This window comes from Panthera leo, chromosome D4 (genome assembly GCF_018350215.1).
Source record: "Panthera leo isolate Ple1 chromosome D4, P.leo_Ple1_pat1.1, whole genome shotgun sequence".
NCBI classification, from domain to species: Eukaryota; Metazoa; Chordata; class Mammalia; order Carnivora; family Felidae; genus Panthera; species Panthera leo.
Genome location: NC_056691.1, coordinates 80,881,116 through 80,902,598, shown reverse-complemented (window position 1 = coordinate 80,902,598; position 21,483 = coordinate 80,881,116). Strand labels below are relative to the sequence as shown.

General features: G+C 41.9%; 1 protein-coding gene across 5 annotated transcripts in view; it reads left to right on the top strand.

The window, feature by feature from the left end:
• The window catches only part of TTLL11 (tubulin tyrosine ligase like 11), a 237,215-nt gene that overhangs the window by 42,243 nt on the left and 173,489 nt on the right, over window positions 1-21,483 (top strand). For 2 of the 5 annotated variants that reach the window (XM_042912021.1, XM_042912020.1), the window contains exons 2-3: window positions 8,812-8,908; window positions 16,260-16,393. In XM_042912021.1, the coding sequence (XP_042767955.1) occupies window positions 8,812-8,908; window positions 16,260-16,393 (231 nt within the window). Of the gene's footprint in view, window positions 1-8,811; window positions 8,909-11,777; window positions 11,924-13,489; window positions 13,592-16,259; window positions 16,394-21,483 lie in introns of those variants that run through there. The other 3 variants (XM_042912022.1, XM_042912024.1, XM_042912023.1) reach the window with 3 other exon arrangements.

Sequence of the window (21,483 nt, the reverse complement as noted above, 5' to 3'; positions counted from 1 at the left end):
TAGGAAGAAAGGAATGTCTCTACCCTGAAGCATTCTGTCTGATGGGGAGGCAATCATGTAAACAGAAATACCCTACAAGGCAGTGGCTGTACTATAGGCATCAACAGAGTGCAGAGGGAACATTGGTGAGGAATCTATTAACTCTGCCTGGGGGCATTGTCAAGGGTTTCCCAAGTGCAGGTACACTGTGGTGTTCGTGTTCAAGAGCTGTCCTAATGATGCTTGATTTCTGGTTGGCATCTTTTTTAATTGAAGTTACTCATTGAGGTGATCTCCTTGGACACTAAAAATAATAACCTACCCTATATAACAGCAATCTGCTGTTTACAAAGTGCTTTCCCATGCGTTACCTCAGTCCACAGAACCACCCTAGGAGGTGGACGGATTTTATTGCTGTTGTTTTCCTCCCTAGCAGATGAGCTGTAGGGGCGCAAGATCAGTGTGCCACAGTTGGGGTGGGGTGTGGTGGGTCGAGGCTTGAGCCAGGGTCTTCCTTGTCCAAGCGTGCTGTTCTGGCTCATACCCCTTCCCTTGTGTTTGTTCAGAGTGCTTTGGGCCTCTCATTTTAAAGCAGTAATTTGGGTCATTTCCCCCTGTAGAAGCATTGCACATGTGCTTGCCCATATCAAAGCTTATTTGCCACTTTTATGCCCAATCACTTGAAAGATTTTCTTTCATGAAGAAGCTTTATGAAGAAAATCATTCACAAAGTACAGAAATGTGAATTGTGCTTTTATCAGCATTCACTGTGAAACTTCATTTTGTGAAACTCCCCAGGGGGTTTGAACTTGCTCTTTGGACTATTTATTAGAAGAGGGACCGGAACCTCAATTCCTTAAGCACAAACATGCTTAAAGGATATTTAATGGTTTCAGTTCTTGTTGGAGCCTGGCTGTTTTGCAAGTTTGTTTTAGTCCTTCTGGGTAAGAGGGAAAAGGATTTGGGGACCACACAGGTGTATACGCTGAGGGAGGATCCTCCTTTGTGGCAAAGATGGTGGCATACGGGGTGAGGGTATGCTTGTTACTATAGCTCGTGTGTGACCAATAAATGCCACCATAGCAACAGATCAACCTCAGTTGTGTGTAATGGTAAGTGCATGGGTCTTGGAAGCAGGCACACCTGGATTTGATCCTGACTCTGTCCTCAGTGCTCTTGGGAGAGTCATCTAATCTCTCAAAGCTTCGGTTTCTTCATCTATAAATAGGATTATTTGTAGCACCTTTCTCTTAAGGTGGTTGTGGGGATTAAATGAGATAAGCTATGTATGAAACACATACACATAGTAGTAAGAATTAAATAAATATTAACCTTAATAGTGACAGTGACGACGATGGTAACAGTGTATTTGGGTAGCTGCTATTCATAAGTTCCTTTATTTATGTATTTATTCATGAAACATACTACAGATGTGCTAATAGTGCTGTCTGTGAACAACCAGAGGCTTCAGGGAGTCTTTGGATCTTTTCAAGTCATATGTGCATATATGCATATTTTATGCATGTGTGTGCTTTTCTGATGAGAATCCCCAAGTGATTCTTGACCCCAAAAAGGTTATGAACAAACAAAAAGTTATAAACAAAGACTTGGTGTCAGGGATCCACAAATGATGATAAGACTGTTTTCATCTTCAAAGAGTTCACAAAGTGGCAAGGTGGGCAGACTTACAGATGGGATGTTGCAAATGTCCTGTGAGGGTGTAAGTGACAGGGGCCATGTAGAAGCCAGGGTTTGTGAGACAACTTCATGGAAGGAAGGAGTGGATGGTCAAGCCAAGTTAGAAGATCCCAGGCAGAAGGAATAACACCTGGAAACCAGGCCACAAAACAGTAAACCGCTATATACTTATATGTCACAAGTAGTCGGGCAGTGACCGTACAAGTGCCCAGGGTGTCCGTGGCCCAACTTGAGGCAAGCAGGTTAGCAGAGAGGAGTTTGGCAAGAGTCTTTTGGGCCATGCTTGGAGTTTATACTTAATCCTGTGGTTCATGGGAAGGCATTGAAGAGTCATAAGCAAAGGAGTGACATGGTCAGAGTTGTGCTTTTAAAGAAACACCCCTCTGTGTGTGGGGTGGATTAGAGGAGGAGACTGTGGCAGACAGCGGACCTCATCCCAGTGGGAGATGAGTTCCCGAAGTTAGGCAGTAGCATTGAGGATTAAGAAAGGGGAGAAAATTTAAAAATAAATTAGGACATAAACCAGACTTGCTGACCAGTTGGGTATTGGGGAGGGAGGGGTGACCTGGGTGATTGTCTGGATTACAGCTTCTAATGTTCCTGTGGGCCTGTGACCAATTGGACACCTGGTTGGTCATCCTTGGAGACCTGAGAAGTATGTCAGATTGTTCCCGGTCCTAGGAATGCATGGCGTTCTGAGGGAATTAGGGGTTACATGTGAAGTACGCAAGAGTGCAGACAGTGATGGGCACAGTAAGTGCTGAGGGGACCAGGAAGGTGATCCCCAGGCTGAAGTGGTCCTGGAGCTCTCCCTTGTCATCATATCCAACAGGCAGTTGTTAGTTTCCAACCTCTGAGTTTGACCTCTCAGCCACGTTCACACCAGTCACCATTCTCTTTGTCTTGAAACACTCTCCTCCCTGGCCTTTTTCAGCCCATGCTCTCTGTCTCTCTGGGACCTCTCAGTGGCTTCTGCTCGGCGGGTTCATCTTTCGGCATGACCTACTGTTTCTGTGATCCGGCTGGGGGGCAGCCCTACCCCGTGTGCATCTGCCGAGGTCTTCAGGATCATCTCACACTGCTTTCCTCAGGTCCTCTGTGCCCCAGCCACCTTGATCTGCCTTTAGGCTTTCCAGTGGGCCATGGTCAGTCTGATCTCTGGGCTGGAATGCTCTTCTTTCCTCACTTACCTGTTCTTTACAGTCTCCACTCAAATAGCCTTGTCTTAGGAATAGGGCGACCACTCAGTTTGCTCTTCAAACCAGGATACATTTGAAAGTGAAAAAAAGTTCTATTAATATTAACCCGAGGACAGCAGATGTAAACTGGAACTGTCCTTGGCGAATGAACACACGGTCACCCTACTCAGAGTGGCCCTCTTTGACTTCCCAGACGCATTTGGGTCTCCCTGTGCTCTCATTGCTCTCTGGACCTCAGTTCACAGTTCTTACCATGATTTGGTTTGCAGTGATACATTGGAGTGACTGACTCAACTCTTTCTCCCCCATGGACTGTATGCTTCATGAAAGCAGACATGTCCCTATGTGTCTTTGCCACTTGAGGCACATTGTGCTGCATAATAAGTTCTTAACGCTTAATACGTGAATAAATCAATGATCACCTCAGATTTGTATTGTTGTGTGGAATGTACAAAGCATTTTCACACCCATTATCTTGTTTCGTTCCTATTGCACTTTGACACGTTTTCTTGTCTCAGTCTACGGAGGATACAAATGTTTTGGTTGCTTAAGATCTCATACCAAGTGACAGAAACAAGTCTGAAACTCTCAGGTCTTCTGACCCCAAATCCAGTCCTTTTTCCAAAAGGGTTTGAAGAAGAGAAAAGAAAAAGATGACTCCCAAATTTAGAACGTAGGTAACTGGGAGGATGGTGCTGACCTTGAGAAAAATGGGGAGTGGGGGAATTGAGAAACAAGGGCCAATTCAAACTGCCCCATGAAAAGCCACATAGCATTCCAGGCTATAGAGAGCTCAGAGTAGAGCCACAAATGGCCCCTTACCCTCAGGGGGCATAAGGAGACAGTTTTTTTTTTATTGTTATTTTATTGTGGTGGAATGTACCCAACAAAATTTATCTTAACCATTTTTAAGTGTACAGTTCAGTAGCATTAAATACATTTACACTGTTGTGCAACTATCAACTCTAGAACATTTTTCATCTCCCCAAACTGAAGTTCTGTACCCATTAAACAAATAATACTCCATTTTCCCCTCTTCCTAGCCCTTAGAAACCACTGTTTTACTTTCTGTCTCTCTGAATTTGACTACTCTAACTACCTCATGTAAGTGGTTTATTTCACTTGGCATAATGTCTTCAGGGTTTCGTCCATGTTGTACCAGGTGCCAAAATTTCATTCCTTCTTAAGACTGAGTAATTTTACAGTGTATGAATGTATTCTATTTTGTTTATCGGTTGATAGACAGTTGATGGACACATGGACCATTTCCACCTTGGCTACTTTGAATAATGCTGAACATTTGTATATCAATATCTGTTCAAGTACCCGAATTCAGTTCTTTTGGGTAAATACTCAGAAGTAGAATTGCTGGATCATGTGACAGTTTCATTTTCCACAGCAGGTTTTTACATTCCCAGTGCCTAAGGGTTCCAATTTCTCTACATCCTTATCAGCACTTATTTCCTTTTTATTATTTTTTATGCAGCCATCCTGATGAGTGTGAAGTTGTATCTCATTGTGGTTTTGATTTGCATTTTCCTAATGATTAGTGATGTTGAGCATCTTTTCATGTGCTTATTCGCCATCTGTATGTCTTCTTTGGAGAAATGACTATTCAAGTCCTTTTCCCACTTTTTAATTGTTTTTGTTGTTCTTAGGTTGTAAAAGTTTCAAAACATATTCTTATATACGTATTTAAAATATGGTTAAATATATGCAGATACATATCTGATACATGCCTTATCGGATACATGACTTTCAAATATTTTCCCCTATTCCATGGGCCGTCCTTTCATTCTGTGGACAAGTGTCCTTTGATGCAAAAACGTTTTAATTTCAACAAAGTTCAATTTATTTATTTTTCTTTTGTTACCTATGCTTTAGTGTCATATCCAAGAAATCCTTATCAAATTAAATATCATAAAGCTTATTCCCTATATTTTCTTGTAAGAGTTTTATGGTTTTAGCTCTTATGATTAGGTCTTTGACCCATTTTGAGTGATTGCTTTTTATGGTGTAAGGTAAGGGTCCAACTTCATTCTTTATGCATGTGGATATCCAGTTTTCCCAGCACCAGTTGTTGAACAGAATGTCCTTTCCCCACCAAATAGTCTTGTCATCCTTGTCAAAAATAATTTGACCATATATATCAAGGTTGATTTCTGGGTTCTATATCCTGTCCCCTTAGTCTATATGTTTGTTTTTATGCCAGTACCATACTGGTTTTTACTTTGGTTTTTTGGTTCACTACAAAATTGAGCAGAAGGAACAGAGGTTTCACATATGTTCACTGATCCTACATATGCATAGCCTCCCCAGCTATCAAAATCTCATGCCAGAATGGTACATTTGTTGCAACTGATGGACATACATTGGCACATTATCACCAAAAGTCCATAGGTTATAGTAAAGCTTATTACTCTTGGTGGTGTACATTCTGTGGGTTTGGACAATGAATCATGATGTGTATCCACTATTATGGTATTATGTGGAGTAGTATCACTACCCTAAAAATCCTCTGTGCTCCACCTGTTCATGCCTTCCTCCCTCCTAATCCACGCAACCACTGATCTTTTTACTGGCTCTGTAGTTTTGGCTTTTTCAGAATGTCATATACTTGGAATCATACAGCAGTTAGCCTTTTCAAATGGGCATCATTCACTTAGAAATATGCATTTGAGATCCCTCCATGTCTTTTCTTGGCTTAATAGGTCATTTTCTTTTTTTAGCACTGAATAATATTCCATTATCTGGATGCACCACAGTTTATCTAACCCATTTACCTACTGAAGGACATCTTGGTTGCTTCCAAGGTTTGGCAATTATTAATAAAACTGCTATAAACATTCATGTGTAGATTTTTTTCCTGGATATAATTTTTCAATTCATTTGGGTAAATGCCAAGGAGCATAATTACTGAATCATATGTAAGAGTATGTTTACTTTTTTAAGAAACTGTAAAATCTCTTCCAAGTAGCTGTATCAATTTTCCCATCAGTAATGAGTGAGAGTTCCCATTGCCCCACATCCTTGCCAGCATTTGGTGTTGTCAGTATTTTGGATTTTGGCCATTCTAATAGTTGTACAGTGGTATCTTACTGTATCTCATTGTTTTATGTGCTGTTTTGATATCTATAGCTTTGTTGTTACGTTTTGGCGTCAGGAATTGTGATACATCCAACACGTTCTTCCTTCTTAAGATTGTTTTGGTTATTTGGGGTCCCTTGAGATTCCACATGAATTTTATGATAGATTGTGGTATTTCTGCAAGGGAAAAAAAGTCATTTGGGTTTTGGTAGAGATCGCATTGAATTTGTACATTGCTTTGGGTAGTATTGACAATATAAAGTCTTAACAATATAAAGTCTTCTAATTCATGAACATGGGATGTCTTTCTACTTATGTATTTCTTCTTTAATTTCTTTCAGCAACATTTTGTAGTGTTTGGCGTACAAGGCTTTGCCTCCTTGGTTAAGCTAATTCCTAAGTATTTTATTCTTTTTGATGCTATTATAAATGTAATTGTTTTCTTAATTTTCTTTTTGGATCACTCATGGTTAATATATAGAAAAAATGGATTTTTGTGTATTGATTTTGTATCTTTCAACTTTGCTGAATTCATCTATTATTTCTCTGTGTATGTGTATGTGTGTGTGTGTGTATAATCTTTAGGGTTTTCTGCATAGAAGATCATGTCATCTGCAAAAAGATCATTTTACTTCTTCCTTTACAATTTGGATGCTTCATTTCTTCTTCTTGCCTTTAGCTCTGGCTAGAACTTGTGATACTATGTTGAATAGACGTGGCAAAAGTGGGCATCCTTGTCTCATTCCTGATCTTAGAGAAAAAGCTTTCAGTCTTTCAACACTGAGTATGATGTAAGCTGTGTAAGTAGTTTTTAAAAAGATCTTAAAAAGAGGTGGGATTTTGAAAGTCCTGGGACCTATTTAAAATTGAGTTCCTCTGTGTTCTCAGCACCTAGAACAATGTCTGGCACATAGTCATTGTTGAATGAATGGATTAAAAAAAACACAGTTTCTCAAAACTGAATGAGCTAAAGGCATTGCTGCAAGGAGTGTTGATTTGGGATTCATGAGGTTGGCAAGGATTGAAGGGTGACTGTCAAGGTGATAAGGAGTCATGGGCTGTCGGCTGACATGGAGCAGGTGTCAGTCCCACATTGCAGGCAGCACAGCCACCTGGATCTTAGTAAACTTTGCTTGGATAGTTTGCTTTTTCGAGAAACTCCCCTGGTTAAGTTATTTTCCCCTTCTCTCTGTTAGCACTTAACAGCTGGAAGAAAATAACATATGTTGCATCTTTTTGTATTTATGACTACTGAATTAATAACTTCAGTCCATTGGATGCAATGAAAACAAGCAAAATGCTATAAATTATAGATGAAAGTTGTTCATGCTAATAGAGTGTGTAACATATGCCTTACTTTGGCACAGCTTTGAAATTATGTGAATGATTTAAAGGGCTTGAGTCTGTTTGCCTTCATTTTAATTTGGAATAGTTGGAAAACATCAAGCCACCACCATTTCATTGGTGATGCTATGTTCTCCCATTGGAACCTAACTCTCTTAACTTGGAGCAGATAAAAACCCTGATTAGCTATAGTCTTACGATGGGAAAATCAAGTGTTGCATTTAACGTGTTGGCATCTGTCTTCATCTGGACCTTTAATAAGCATGAATTGACATGTCCTCACTTTTTTCCCTTTTTAACAAGGGTCATCTGAGTTACAGATTTTAAAAATGAATTCTGTAAATGTAGAACTTGTTGATAACTTTGAGAGGCAGCAGGATGTAGTGGAAAGAGCAGGCCTTTCTGTCTCACTGCGGGATTTCTGGCTGCTAATTAGGAAACCCTATAGCGTGTGCAAAGAAGGGATAGATTCAAGGATACAAGGCTGTCTTACAGGATCCAAGGACAGGGGAGACAGCCAGGTTGAGGAGGGTCTGCACCTAGGATCTAGAAGCCCTGGGAGCTAAGGTCAGTCAGTCTGTCACTAGGACCACATGGCCTTACCTTCACTTTTCTCTCTGCACCTGCTCCTTTCTTCTCTCTCAGCAGCCTGGCTGCCTTTGCTTCTTTGTGCTCACAGCTAAGCACAGCTGCCTGGCTCCGGCTTTTTATCTTTTCCAGTTCGAGGGCCAGCAGGGGTGGCTGCCTGGCATGTCTGATTTCCAAATTCCTGGAAGAGAGAATCTGGTTATCTCACCTTGAATCAGACGACCATTCCTGGGTTTGTTCACTTATTCATTCAAAAAGTCTTTATTGAAGTCTTTATTGAGGCACTGGGGGATACATCCTGTCTTCACAGACTGTGTGTGTGTGTGTGTGTGTGTGTGTGTGTGTGTGTGTGTGATTGACACATGGGGGAGAACAGGGAGAGAGAATGAGTGAGAGAGCACAAGCAAGAGAGTACAAGCTCATTTTGGGGGGGTGGGGCGGGGATTGACTTGAGAGTTGCAATTTTCAGAGAAAGAGAAGTATGGCGTGGGATTCAGATAGACCTGGATTCAAATCCTGATTCCTCTCCTTCCCAGCCCTATGTTACATTAGGCATATTCGATACCTTTCTCATCCTCCATTTTCTCACCAGTAAAATGGGAATCATTCTTTCTAGGGTAGTTACGAGGATGAAAATGAAAGGGTACTTGTAAAACCATGAGTACTGTATCTGCCACATAGAATCAGAACTCCACCCCTCACTGGGTGTGACCTCCAGCAAGTTCCTTAACCTGTCTGAAACCATTTCTTCACTTATAAAATGAGAAAGGATATCATTTACTTCACGTGCTAAGTTGAGGATTAAATCATGTGATATGTCCAGGTCCCGGGAATGTGTACGTAATAGACACTCATGATAGTAGCTGCTCCTCTAGTTCTCGTTAATAGTCACTTTTTTCCCCCCTCTGTCTTCTAGTTCCCATTTGGCCGACGCTTGCCTTGTGACATCTACTGGCATGGAGTTTCATTTCATGACAATGACATATTCTCCGGCCAAGTGAACAAGTTTCCAGGTATCTGCTGTTATTGTTGACGTTGAAAAATGTTTCTAGGCTGAGCGTCAGGGTGCCCCTCTTCTACAAGAACATGACAGCATTTTGAGCTCAAACTCAAGGACTCCTAATTGGGACTCGTGGCCGCACTGCCACAGTGCCCTTACCTCGGGAGGGAGGCTAAGGCAGAGGTACTCAGGATTTAACCCACCAAGAGTTTATTTATTTATTTTTTCAATATATGAAGTTTATTGTCAAATTGGTTTCCATACAACACCCAGTGCTCATCCCAAAAGGTGCCCTCCTCAATACCCATCACCCACCCTTCCCTCCCTCCCACCCCCCATCAACCCTCAGTTTGTTCTCAGTTTTTAAGAGTCTCTTATGCTTTGGCTCTCTTCCACTCTAACCTCTCTTTTTTTTCCTTCCCCTCCCCCATGGGTTTCTGTTAAGTTTCTCAGGATCCACATAAGAGTGAAACCATATGGTATCTGTCTTTCTCTGTATGGCTTATTTCACTTAGCATCACACTCTCCAGTTCCATCCATGTTGCTACAAAGGGCCATATTTCATTCTTTCTCATTGCCACGTAGTACTCCATTGTGTATATAAACCACAATTTTTTTTATCCATTCATCAGTTGATGGACATTTAGGCTCTTTCCATAATTTGGCTATTGTTGAGAGTGCTGCTATAAACATTGGGGTACAAGTGCCCCTATGCATCAGTACTCCTGTATCCCTTGGGTAAATTCCTAGCAGTGCTATTGCTGGGTCATAGGGTAGGTCTATTTTTAATTTTTTGAGGAACCTCCACACTGTTTTCCAGAGTGGCAGTACCAATTTGCATTCCCACCAACAGTGCAAGAGGGTTCCCGTTTCTCCACATCCTCTCCAGCATCTATAGTCTCCTGATTTGTTCAGTTTGGCCACTCTGACTGGTGTGAGGTGATATCTGAGTGTGGTTTTGATTTGTATTTCCCTGATGAGGAGCGACGTTGAGCATCTTTTCATGTGCCTGTTGGCCATCCGGATGTCTTCTTTAGAGAAGTGTATATTCATGTTTTCTGCCCATTTCTTCACTGGGTTATTTGTTTTTCGGGTGTGGAGTTTCCCACCAAGAGTTAAAGACTGGAGGCTCAAAAACAAAAAGATGGGATTTTCTGGTCTAATTTCACTAGTGGAAGAACACGATCTTCACCTTCTGGGTTATAATATGAGGGTGTAATGAGGGGACTATATTCTCTAAATGAAAAGCAATAGACCACTTTAATTATTTGCAAGAAACAGAAGTACTGAAATCCTAGGAATAAGTCACAGAAATGGCGTTAGCAGCTTCTATTGTCTTCAAGTATCATAATTGGAGGTACTATTTTTAAAACCAAATACACCAGTGTCCGTGTTGGGAACGACAGGCAGAGACAGTGCCTGCCTTTTACCTGGGGACATCATCCCAGCGCGCTTTCCTGTAAGGGAGACTTGTGCCAGGAAAATGTCAGAGTCAACACTTTAAGGCACCCCCTCACTCCACTCCCAGCCACCCAGTTGCCTTTCCATTTTATTTTTAATCTCTCCCACCCTCTTCTGCTATTGATTGCTATTCATTATTTTTAATGGCTAAGTGAGGAGGGTGGTTAAGGGAGTGGGTGTGCTCAGTGAGGGAGGAACATTGGGTTAAGCTGAGGGTGATCGCAGCCAAAGGGTCTGTGTCTTGTATTCAGAAATTTTAACTCAATATGCACAAACCATACTGTAATACAGTAATAAAGAATTTTTTTTAAAAAAAATAGCATCACCCTCAATCCCATCCCTCATTTAACAAAACCGCAATGTGAGTACTTCTATATTTCCTCCCAAACCTTAACCATATTTTTGTATCATTTTTGTATGGTTGCAGCCAGAGTGTGGTTGCCTGAATACAAGGTGTTTTCTTTTAGCGTGGTATCATTTATGCTTATTTTTAAAAGGGAGAATCAATTTACTCTTCTTCTGGGGCACCTGCCTGGCTCAGTCCATAGAGCATATGACTCCTGATCTCAAGGTCAGGAATTCGGGAATTCGAGCCCCATGGTGGACTGAGAATTTACTTTAAAGAAGATAATTCATTTTCTTTGGCACGTCCTATGCCATATCTTTAAGAAAACACCTCTCAGAAAACCCAGTAGCCATACATTGTACACTGGCGAGTTATGCCGCTTCTACTAGGGGGTTTCAATTCAGCGTGCAGACTCCCATGGGCCTCACATCGCCCAGATTCGCCTCGAAGGATATAGGGCAGGAAACACAGCTTTCCAGCCAGTCAGTGTCAGGCATTTCTCTCCAGTGGTGTCTCTGCAAGGGTGCCAGGGGCTTGTCTCACCCCTCGAGTGAAACCTCAGGTTTAAGGGGCAAGACCTACATCAGTGAACACGGGTCTGTCTCGGCTCAGAGATCCCCTAAGAGCCGTATCCCATGTAGCTACTCTAAAGCATGGCTTCCAGGGTCCCCAGCAGGGTCGTGTTAAGTTAGAAGAATCATTACGTCAGGAAAGCCTGGAGCTATGGCTGCCTACCAGGTATTTATGCAATTTGCCAACCAGGGATCATTTTAACCATATGCTGTGTTGTCTAGTAACGCAGCTAACTTTCTACCTTTATTGGTTTCCAGGGAAACAGAGCTAGAAAATTAACCCAAGGTTAGAGGAGGAGGGAGGGTTATGTTGGAGAACAAGAACGATTCTGGTAGCCAGGGTTCTTCCACACGGTTTAATGGGATCGCTATTATTTTCTCTGTCTTCCTGCTCATAAAAGGTGACTTTTTGATGCCGCTCAGAGGACTTACTGGGATATTGAAGGGACGTCATTTGGAAGAGAACAGTCCTTTGAATGAAGACAGAGTTCTTAAGACATGAATCATCAAACGAGGCTTCATTTACATTTCCCCCTATTTGCTCATGCCTCGTCTCACAGCTGCGAGTAGGAAAGAAGTCATGGCTCTGGCTTTACTTTTGGAACACATATTAGAGAAAAGTACCCTCAACGGACTAGTTTCATTAAAGGTGATACAAGAATATTCATTCCAAACAAGCAAGTTAGCTCCATCCCATATTCCATGTGCCAGCGATTGGAACGTATAATTTTCCACTTTACCAACAGCAGTTAATTAGTTCTAATGATGAAACAGGCTCTCGAACCTCTAGGCACAGAGGCAGTGTAGCCACACCCTCTGCACTATGGCAGACAGCAATTCTTAGCTATGCCATGATTCCAGAAGGGTCTGTCCTGTGGCTCTAGTTTGTGTCCAGGCTTATCTTCTGTCTCTGATGTATCCCGTTACTGTAACAATGCATCTTCTATGCATTGTGTATCACGTAGAGTAAGTTCTACTGGACGTGGCCAGCAACTGTCAGTGTGTCACATGCCGAATAAACTGGAAACCTTTGGGGATGCATATGGAAGTGATTTATTTTGTTTGTGTCAACACATTCGATTTTAGCCACTTTTCTATGGGCGAGGTCCTTTAAGAAGTGTTATTGTGTCTTAAATGATGAATTAAGACCTTCTATAAAAAATAATCTGATTTAGATACGTCCTTGGCTTTAAGAAAGTCCCAAACTGACAATTCTCAGCTTATAAGCAACAGTTGTTTGCTGAGTTTCAAGGTCTGAGATGCATGGCCTCACATGGCAGATGTCACCTGAGAGTCCGCCGTGAGGGGGGTCTTTCTGTCAGAGAGGGAGAGGGTCCCAGGGAGAAAGCTATGGGGGCACCTGACTGTCAAGCACTGGGCTGTGCTGGGAATATAAAAACAAGGAGAAAAGCATGTAGGGAGAGAAGTCAAACACAAAATAAGTGCTAGACAGAGGAATCCTGGGATGCCATGGGAGTTTGGAATGAGGGCATGTGACCTAATTGAGATCTGCGTGGGGGACAGACCCTGGAGAAGGGAATTGCCATGTGAACTGAGCCTCCAGGGGTGGATGGGCCTGACCTCCCTGCAAACGAGGGAGCAGAGTTGGTGCAAAGACGTAGGATGTTTAGACCAGGCTGCTCATTCAGTGAAGGGCGGGTGGCCCGTGATGGTCAGAAAAGGTCAAATGTGATAGCAGCAGTGGACAGGTGACAGGCAGGAACCAGAGGATAGCATTCTTACAGTCTGAAGGTCATGGGGAACCACTGAAAAATTGTTAAGCCAGAGAGTGACAAGGATCAGCTTGCATTTTAGAAAGGCCAGCCAGAGGGATGCATCGCATGGGAGGCGGGTGGAAGGGCTGAGCAAGGAAACAGGGTAGAGCTAAGAGGCCGCTGCAGCGTCCAGGCCAGTGATGAACTTATCGGTGGCAATGGGAACAGAGAGAGAAGGATGGATCTGAAAGCATTTCTTTGTTGTTGGGTGACCGTAATGTGTTTTTGCCAAGAATTATTGTTATCGATGATATTGGGATTGAATAGTGCTCCCGACACAGCTCAGGTTTTGTTTTTGTTTTTGTCTTTGTTTTTAATTGGGTTAAATAATAGGTCTGTGTGGGCAAGCCTAAGGATCAGTCTGTTATACTGTTGTGCAGCTTCACAGGGGATAAGACCTACCAGGCCCTGAGACTCCAGTGTGGCAGAGAGGAGAACCCAAGAGTGGCAGGAGGCAAGTTCTTGGCGTGGGAAATTCTACCCAAGTGAGAGGGGAAATCCCACAAGGGACATCTGGAGGTAGACCTCGTTGAGAGACCCAGGTAGGCAGTCGGCCTCAAAAGAACCTGTAAATAGGCAGCCAGAGGGCGGGCACAGGGCTAAAGTCACAGGCAGGAGGACACTCGCCCTTGCTGGGTAGTTTTGGGAGGAACAGAGGAGGAACTCTGGAGGGAACAAAGCAAAGGCATTGCAAAGGCGCCAGGAGCAAAAGACAGGTTACCGAAATCTGGGGACAAAGCAATGGAGAAAGTTGAAATCCTCCTTATCTAATTGATGTACAAAGTCAAGGTCAAAGATTGCCTTGTTCCCAATTTGGTGGGGGTGGGGGGGAAGGAGGGGAGCTGAGGGTTAGACCTAGAACTTCCACCTCAGGTTAGAATGTGTCTCAGAGCCTAGGGCAGGGGGTCACAGGGAGGGGTCACTTGCCACAGCTGCTTGGAGAAGGGAGGTGGAGTCTAGAGCCAGCAGAGCCTGGCAATGACTGCTCTTTTCACATGTTTACTCTGGGAACGTGTGCTCTGGCTCAGCTAAAAACCCAGCTACTCCGGTCAGCATCTCACTGAGAGAAGATGACACTCCCCACATCTGTCTCTGAGCCACCACCGGAAGCCGAGACACCAGCAGCTTCCGCATGGGGTGTAGTGGGGGGTTGGGGACGCTTTCCCTGGCAGCACCGGGAGGGAGCACAGCCTAGATATGTGGAGGAACAACGGGTTTGGCGGTAAGGATTGAGGGAGGTCTACGCTGGTGCCTTCTGGAGACAGGCATTTAGGCAGAGGAGGGGTGAGCCGTCCATAGCCTGTGGGTCGGAAGTGTCCGGGAAAAGCAGCCACCGGCCTGTAGGGTGCTTCCAAGTTGGTTGTTTTCAGTAGAGAACTACCTGGAGGCTGGCACAAAAGCAAGCTTGGTGGCAGACCTGTCAGCTCACGTGGGGACTTAAGATCCACATTGTAGAAGCAGCCCTTGCAGATTTCAAAAGGATACGTACTCAGTTTGCTGGACATTGATTTTCATAAAACTTTTCTAGAGCATTCAAACCACGCTTCTGTGCTCACAGCAATTCTGTCTGTGTTGTGTGAGTCCATCCAATCTGCTCAGGGGTTTCTGAAAGAGAACCTCCTCCTGCCACAAGGCCATTAAAGGGTGGCAAGTACCACAACACTGTTTGGCCAGGAGGCTTCATCTACTTGGTGTAAGGTGCCATATTACAGTTAGTGACGAAGGGTTTTTGTCTAGATTGGTCACCCAGTATTGTCAAAGAAAAGAAAAAAGCTCCAAAAAATGTTGAGATTTTTGTTTTGTGCACTTTGTGTTTGGCTCCAGTGTTTCGAACTCAAAAATTCTAATTTCACAGGGGACTGAAAGGAAAGAGCTGTAGTTTTCTAGGCTCATGCTTATTTCTCGGGAAGCTCAGAACAGTATTCTCAGTGAGTTTTCTTTAATATCGAAGAGTTCACATCAGGGCACAGTTTATTAGTGCCTTTTAAGCTCTTTATATCTTGTTTAATCCTTCTCTATCTCCTTCTGAACAAGAGCCAAGAAGCTGTGCATTGACATCTTGAATCTGCGATCTTCAGATTTATTGCTCTTTTTAATATGCTGAGGGAAGCAAGAAGCAGGTTATTAAAACCGTCATTCTCGGATGTTCACCCTTCACTTCCTGAACGTGGGAATTTAGAGAAATCTCATTCATTCTGATTGTGCCCACTTGAAATGTGTGATAATTCGGACATGCCAAACTGACATGGAACTGTGTGCTTTCTGTTAAAAATAACTTTTGCTAAACAAATTTCCAGTGTCAGTGATGGAACTGTGTAGCCTCTTTGAGGGTGAAGGCCATTTTTAGTCTCCATTTTCAGTGGTGATATTTGCCTCGAGAGATAAGCCTGCTAAAATTTGAAAGAATTTCTGCCTATTTGCTTAACATTCACTAAGGAATAGACTCTGTGTCTTCTCTTGTCAGAGTTCCCGAAGATGTTACGAGAAAAAAAAAAAAAAAAATCCGCCATCTTTTAAAATGTTTTATAAGTGAGACATTTGAATCCCCTCTGGGCAAATTAATGAGGTCTGATCAACTGTTAGTGAAGTACTTATAACTGAAGAACTCCTACAGATTCCATTTTTTCCCCCAAACTATAAATTATGCTATGATATCCTTTCCACTTTGTGTCCTTATTTCAAGGAGACAGATTTTGTGCTGAAAGCTACATATTCTTTTACTTCATACCTTTAACACTCATGAAAGATTAAAACAAAGCAATTTAATTAAGCTTCTCGTAAGGCAGGCAGAGTCTACCAGGTAATGTTCTCGAGGGTATAAGACAGAAGCAGTCCCAGGAGTGTATATGGTGGCCCCAAATAAGGAGGATCTGAAGTTTTAAGTGCGAGATATAAATGCTTCTCTTTATCCGTTATCTAGGGGGCTGGCAAAGAATGGAATGATAGACTAGGTGGAAACTCATTCCTTGAAACTGATGCTTCATTTTTATAAGAGAAAAAAAATATCTGTCTACTGCCTCAAGTTTTTCATTAATTTGGTGGGTCTTTCCAAACCATGAGTCACCACTGTGGGGAACAGCTCATACCTTTTTTTATCCTGTCTGAGACAGGGAATACGTCGGGTGGGTGGTTTTAAAAGTCCCCAATAATGGCTGTTTTATAGCTAGTGGCCCACTGCTGTTCAAACCTCACAGCTTCTCTTCTCCCCAGGCATGACGGAGATGGTGCGTAAAATTACTCTGAGCAGAGCCGTGAGAATCATGCAGAATCTCTTTCCTGAGGAGTACAACTTCTACCCTCGCTCATGGATTCTGCCTGACGAGTTCCAGCTCTTTGTGGCTCAGGTAGACGGCGCTCTGTCCCCACGACCCTTGAATTATGTCATGTTTGCAATTGTGTCCCGGGAGCTGGGTCCTGGGTCCTGTGTGCTGGGAGCTGGGGCGGGGGGTCCCCAGGAAGCTGCGACTAGCCGAGGGGGTGTCACAGCAGTACACAGTGGGTGTCGGCAGCAATCAAGGAGCTTGGAGAGTTGAACGGGCAGGGTGACAGGTAGGTAAACTGAAGAAGTGGGTCTTGACCTGAGGAGACTGGCCTGAGGCAGATATTGGGAGCCGGGTCTTGGAGTCAGTGTTTGGAAAGCCAAGAAGCCAGAGCTGGAGCAGGTGGCTGCGACCACAGGCAGATCGGGACCAGGTGAATCTGGAGCGTGGTCTCCCCAGCATCCTGTAGTATGAAATGTGGGAGGTCAGACTCTGTTTCAAGGCTAGGGAAGTAGGTCTGACACACTGGGGGGTTTGGGGAGGGGACCCTTTAAGTGTTCTCTGCTTTAAATCTGCCCCAGTGTCAATTTTCAAATCACCCATTCCATATCAAAGCAAAACGTTTGGGCACAAAATACTTTGCAGCCTTCACCACTGATTGTGAAAGAGTACCAGTAGGGAAGCTGAAGTCAAGATCGCCATTTCTCATTTAGGACCATTTCAAAGCCCTTGCCAGTGGGTCCCATGGTCCATACCATACCTCTGAGAGTAACTATGCGACAGATGCCTATCTCATTGTGATAAGGCTGATACCGTTTATCAGTCCTACCGTGTGCTCCAGGCATTGTGCCAGAAGCTTACCATTACTTCTTTTAATCCTCACGGTGATCTTGGGAAGTTGGTTGTATCCTTAATCCCATTTTGTGGATAAGGAAGCTGAGGCTTTGATAGGCAAAGTGACCTGCTGGAGACAGGGATTTAAACCTAGAGCTGATTTCAAGGCCTATGTTTTTTATAATCTATTTTACTGCCTACATGTTGTTTTGGTTTTAATATTAAATCATAAAGCTTGTAATAAAATTATGATTTCGTAAGCACAAAAAAAGTTTGAAGTGGTAATTTTTGAAAGGAAGCTGTCTATGGGATGTTTGTCACATGGGTTTACACATTTCTTAAAATTCATCCAGTTATTAACTTAAAATGAGTACATTTTATTGCTTGTAAATTATGCTTCCATAAAGTTAATTAAAAAAAATAAATGCTCAGCTATTCCCCATACTCACCCCTCAATTTCCCACTTCTGTGGCTGTGTTCATGTTTTTGTCCCTGTGTGCAATATGTGTCTGTCCCATTTCTACAACTCTGTGTTTATTCTTTGAGTTAAAAACATTTTTTAAAATGTTTATTCATTTTTGAGAGACAGAGAAAGAGTGCAAGCGGGGGAGGGGCAGAGAGAGAGAGAGAGGGAGCCATAGAATCCAAAGCAGGCTCCAGACTCCGAGCTGTCAGCACAGAGCCTGAAGCAGGGCTTGAATTCAAGAGCCGTGAGATCATGACCTGAGCCGAAGTCCAACACTTAACCGACTAAGCCACCCAGGCGCCCCTATTCTGTGAATTTAAATGAGATACCTACCAACTGTGCTTTCAAAATCAGATACTTTTCCATCAACCCCCAAAATTCCTCTGTGCCTCTTTGCAATCCATTCCCTCAACTCTTCCAGCCCAGGCAGCCGCTGATCTGCATTCTCATTATAGATTAATTTTGCGTGTTCAAGAAATTCATATAAATAGAATCATATATATATATATATATATATATATATATATATATATATACACACACACACACACACACGCGCGCGCACACACACACACACACACACACACACACATATATATATACTACTTTGAGTCTTTTTGTTTCTTTCAGAATTATGTTTTTGAGATTCACCCATGTTTGTTGTGTATATCAGCAGTTTGTATTTTTATTGGCAAGTAGTACTCCATTGTATCAATATACCACAATTTGCTTATCCAACCACCAATTGAGGGGGCATTTGGGTTATTTCCAGTTTGGGATTTTATATTAAAACCGCCATGATTGATCACATACAAATCATTTTGTGGATATATGTTTTCATTTCTCTTGGGTTGTACCTAACGAGTGGAATTTCTGGATCATATGTTATCTGTATGTGTGACTTACAAGAACTTGCCAAAGTGTTTTGCAAAGTGGTTGTACACCCTCACCAGCAGTGTGTGAGAGTTCTATCATTGGCAAGACTTGGTACTGTTAGTCTTTTGAATTTTAGACATTCTTGGAGACGTGTAGTTGTATCTCTTTATGGTTTTAATTTACACCTCCCTGGGGCGCCTGGGTGGCTCGGTCGGTTAAGCGTCCGACTTCGGCTCAGGTCATGATCTCACGGTCTGTGAGTTCGAGCCCCGCATCGGGCTCTGTGCTAACAGCTCAGAGCCTGGAGCCTGTTTCAGATTCTGTGTCTCCCTCTCTCTCTGCCCCTCCCCTGTTCATTCTCTGTCTCTCTCTGTCTCAAAAATAAATAAACGTTAAAAAAATTTTTTTACACCTCCCTGATGACCAGACGTTGAGCATCTTTCACATGCTTTGTGGTCATTTGAGTATCTTCTTTTGTTAAGTGTACATTTAAAATTTTGCTTATTTCTATGGGCATTTTATTTTTAAGTTGTAGGTTCTTTATATATTCTGTGTACAAGTCTTTTCTATGTCTATTGTGAATATTTTCTCCCTTTTAACTTTTCAAAACCTTAACCTCAAATTTTCATGTTTTAACTCTGTCTTTTGAAGAGCACAAGTTTTTAATCTGGGTGAAGTTGAACTTAAAAAATTTTTTTCTTTTATCGTTTCTGCTTCTGTGTGATCTCTAAGGCATCTTTGCCCAACTAAATGTTGGGAAGATTTTATGCTTTGTTTTTTTTCCAGAAGTGTGTTAGTTTTAGGGTTTACACTTAGATTTATGATTCATTTCAACTCAGTTTCTATATATGGCACAAGATCAGTGTTGAAAGTTTCCTTTCTTCCATAGGGATATTCAGTTTTTCCAGTGCCTTTTGCTGCACTGATGATTGTTTCCCACACTGAATTACCTTGGCAACCTTGTTGAAAACCAATTGACCGTCTGTGTTTGGTCTGTTTCTGGAGTCTGTTTTGTGCCACTCATCTGTATGTTTGCTCTTATGCTGATACCACACTTTATCTTGGTTACTATAGCGGTAGAGTATATTGGGTAGCGCAAGTCTTCCCACTTCGTGTATCTTCACGATTGTTTTGGTTACCACAGGACCATTGCATGTCCACCTCACTTTTGTAACCAGTTTGCCCATTTCTACAAAGAAGCCACCTCGGGCTTTGATTGTGATTGCACAGTCTCTACAGATCAGTTTGGAGGCCGTGGACATCTTAACAGTGTCAACTCATCTAATCCTTGACTTTTATCTGTATTTATTTATGTCTTCCTTAATTTATCTCAGCAGTGTTTTTATAGTTTTCAGTACAGGCCTTGCACATATTTTGCTAACTTTATCCCTAAGAATTTTTTTTATGCTATTATAAATGGTATTTTTTGAATTTCATTTTTCTATTGTTTGTTGCTAGTATATAGATACCCAGTTGACTTTTTAATTCTGAACTTGTATCATATGACCTTGCTCAATTCCCTTATTCGTTCTACAAGTTCTTTTTTTTTTGTAGATTTGTTTGGATTTTCTATGTATACAATTAATTCACTGTGAATTAATATTTTTTGTTTCCTCCCTTCTAAATCTTATATGCCTTTTATTTATTTATTTATTTATTTATTTATTTATTTATTTATTTATTTTTCTTATTATACTGCACTGGGCTAGGATCTACAGTATATCACTGAATTAGAAGTAATTAGAGTGGACTTTTTTTTGCCTTGTTCCCAATCTTAGGGGGAAAACATACAGCTTTTCACTGTTACATGTGATATTGGCTACATGTTGTTCGTAGACGCCCTTTATCAGGTTGAGGAATGTGTCTTTTATAGTTTGCAGAAGTTTTTCATCATGAATGGGTGCTTAATATTGTCAAATGCTTTTCTGTATCTATTAAGATGATTGATTTTTCTCTTTATTTTGGTAATATGATGAGCCACCAATTCACATTAAAAAAATTTTTTTTAATGTTTGTATTTATTTTTGAGACAGAGACAGAGCATGAGTGGGGGAGGGGCAGAGAGAGAGGGAGACAGAACCCAAAGCAGACTCTGTGCTGTCAGCACAGAGCCTGACGTGGGGCTCAAACTCACAAAACTGACCTGAGCCGACATCAAGAGTCAGATGCTTAACCAATTGAGCCACCCAGGCACCCCAGGCAATCCTCATTAAATGAGTTGGTAAATATTTCTTCCTTTACTGTTTTGAAAATTTTGTATAAGATTGGTATTATTTCTTTCTTAAATGCTTGGTAGAATACACTATTGAAAGTATTTGGGCATGGAGCTTTCTTTCTGGAAACATTTTAAATTATGAATTAATTTTTTAATACATATAGGTAACTTGTTTCTTTCAAGGAATTAGTCCATTTTATCTAATTTGTCAAATTTATTGACAAAGTTTTGAAAAATAGTATTCCTTATTTTTTAATGTCTGTGAGGTATGTGGTGATCTCACCCGTTCATTGTCCATATTGGTAATTTGTGTTTTCTTTTTCTTTCTCCCTTCCCTTCCCTTCCCTTCCCTTCCCTTCCCTTCCCTTCCCTTCCCTTCCCTTCCCTTCCCTTTCCTCCCCTCCCCTCCCCTCCCCTCCCCTCCCCTTTTCTTATTTTCTTTCTTTCTTTTCATATCAGCCTAGCTAAAGTTTTATTAATTTTGTTGATCTTTTCAAAGAACCAACTTGTGATTTCATTATTTTTTCTCTATAGTTTGTCCATTTTCTATATCATTGATTTCTACTTTTTTTGGATTTACTTTTCTTTAACTTTTTATTTATTTTTATTTATTTATTTTATAAATGTTTTCTTTGTTTTTGAGAGCACAAGTGGGGGAGGGACAGAGAGAGGGGGACAGAGGATCCGAAACAGGCTCTTCACTGACAGGCTGACAGCAGTGAGCCTGATGTGGGACTCAAACTCACGAGCCGTGAGATCATGACCTGAGCCAAAACCAAGAGT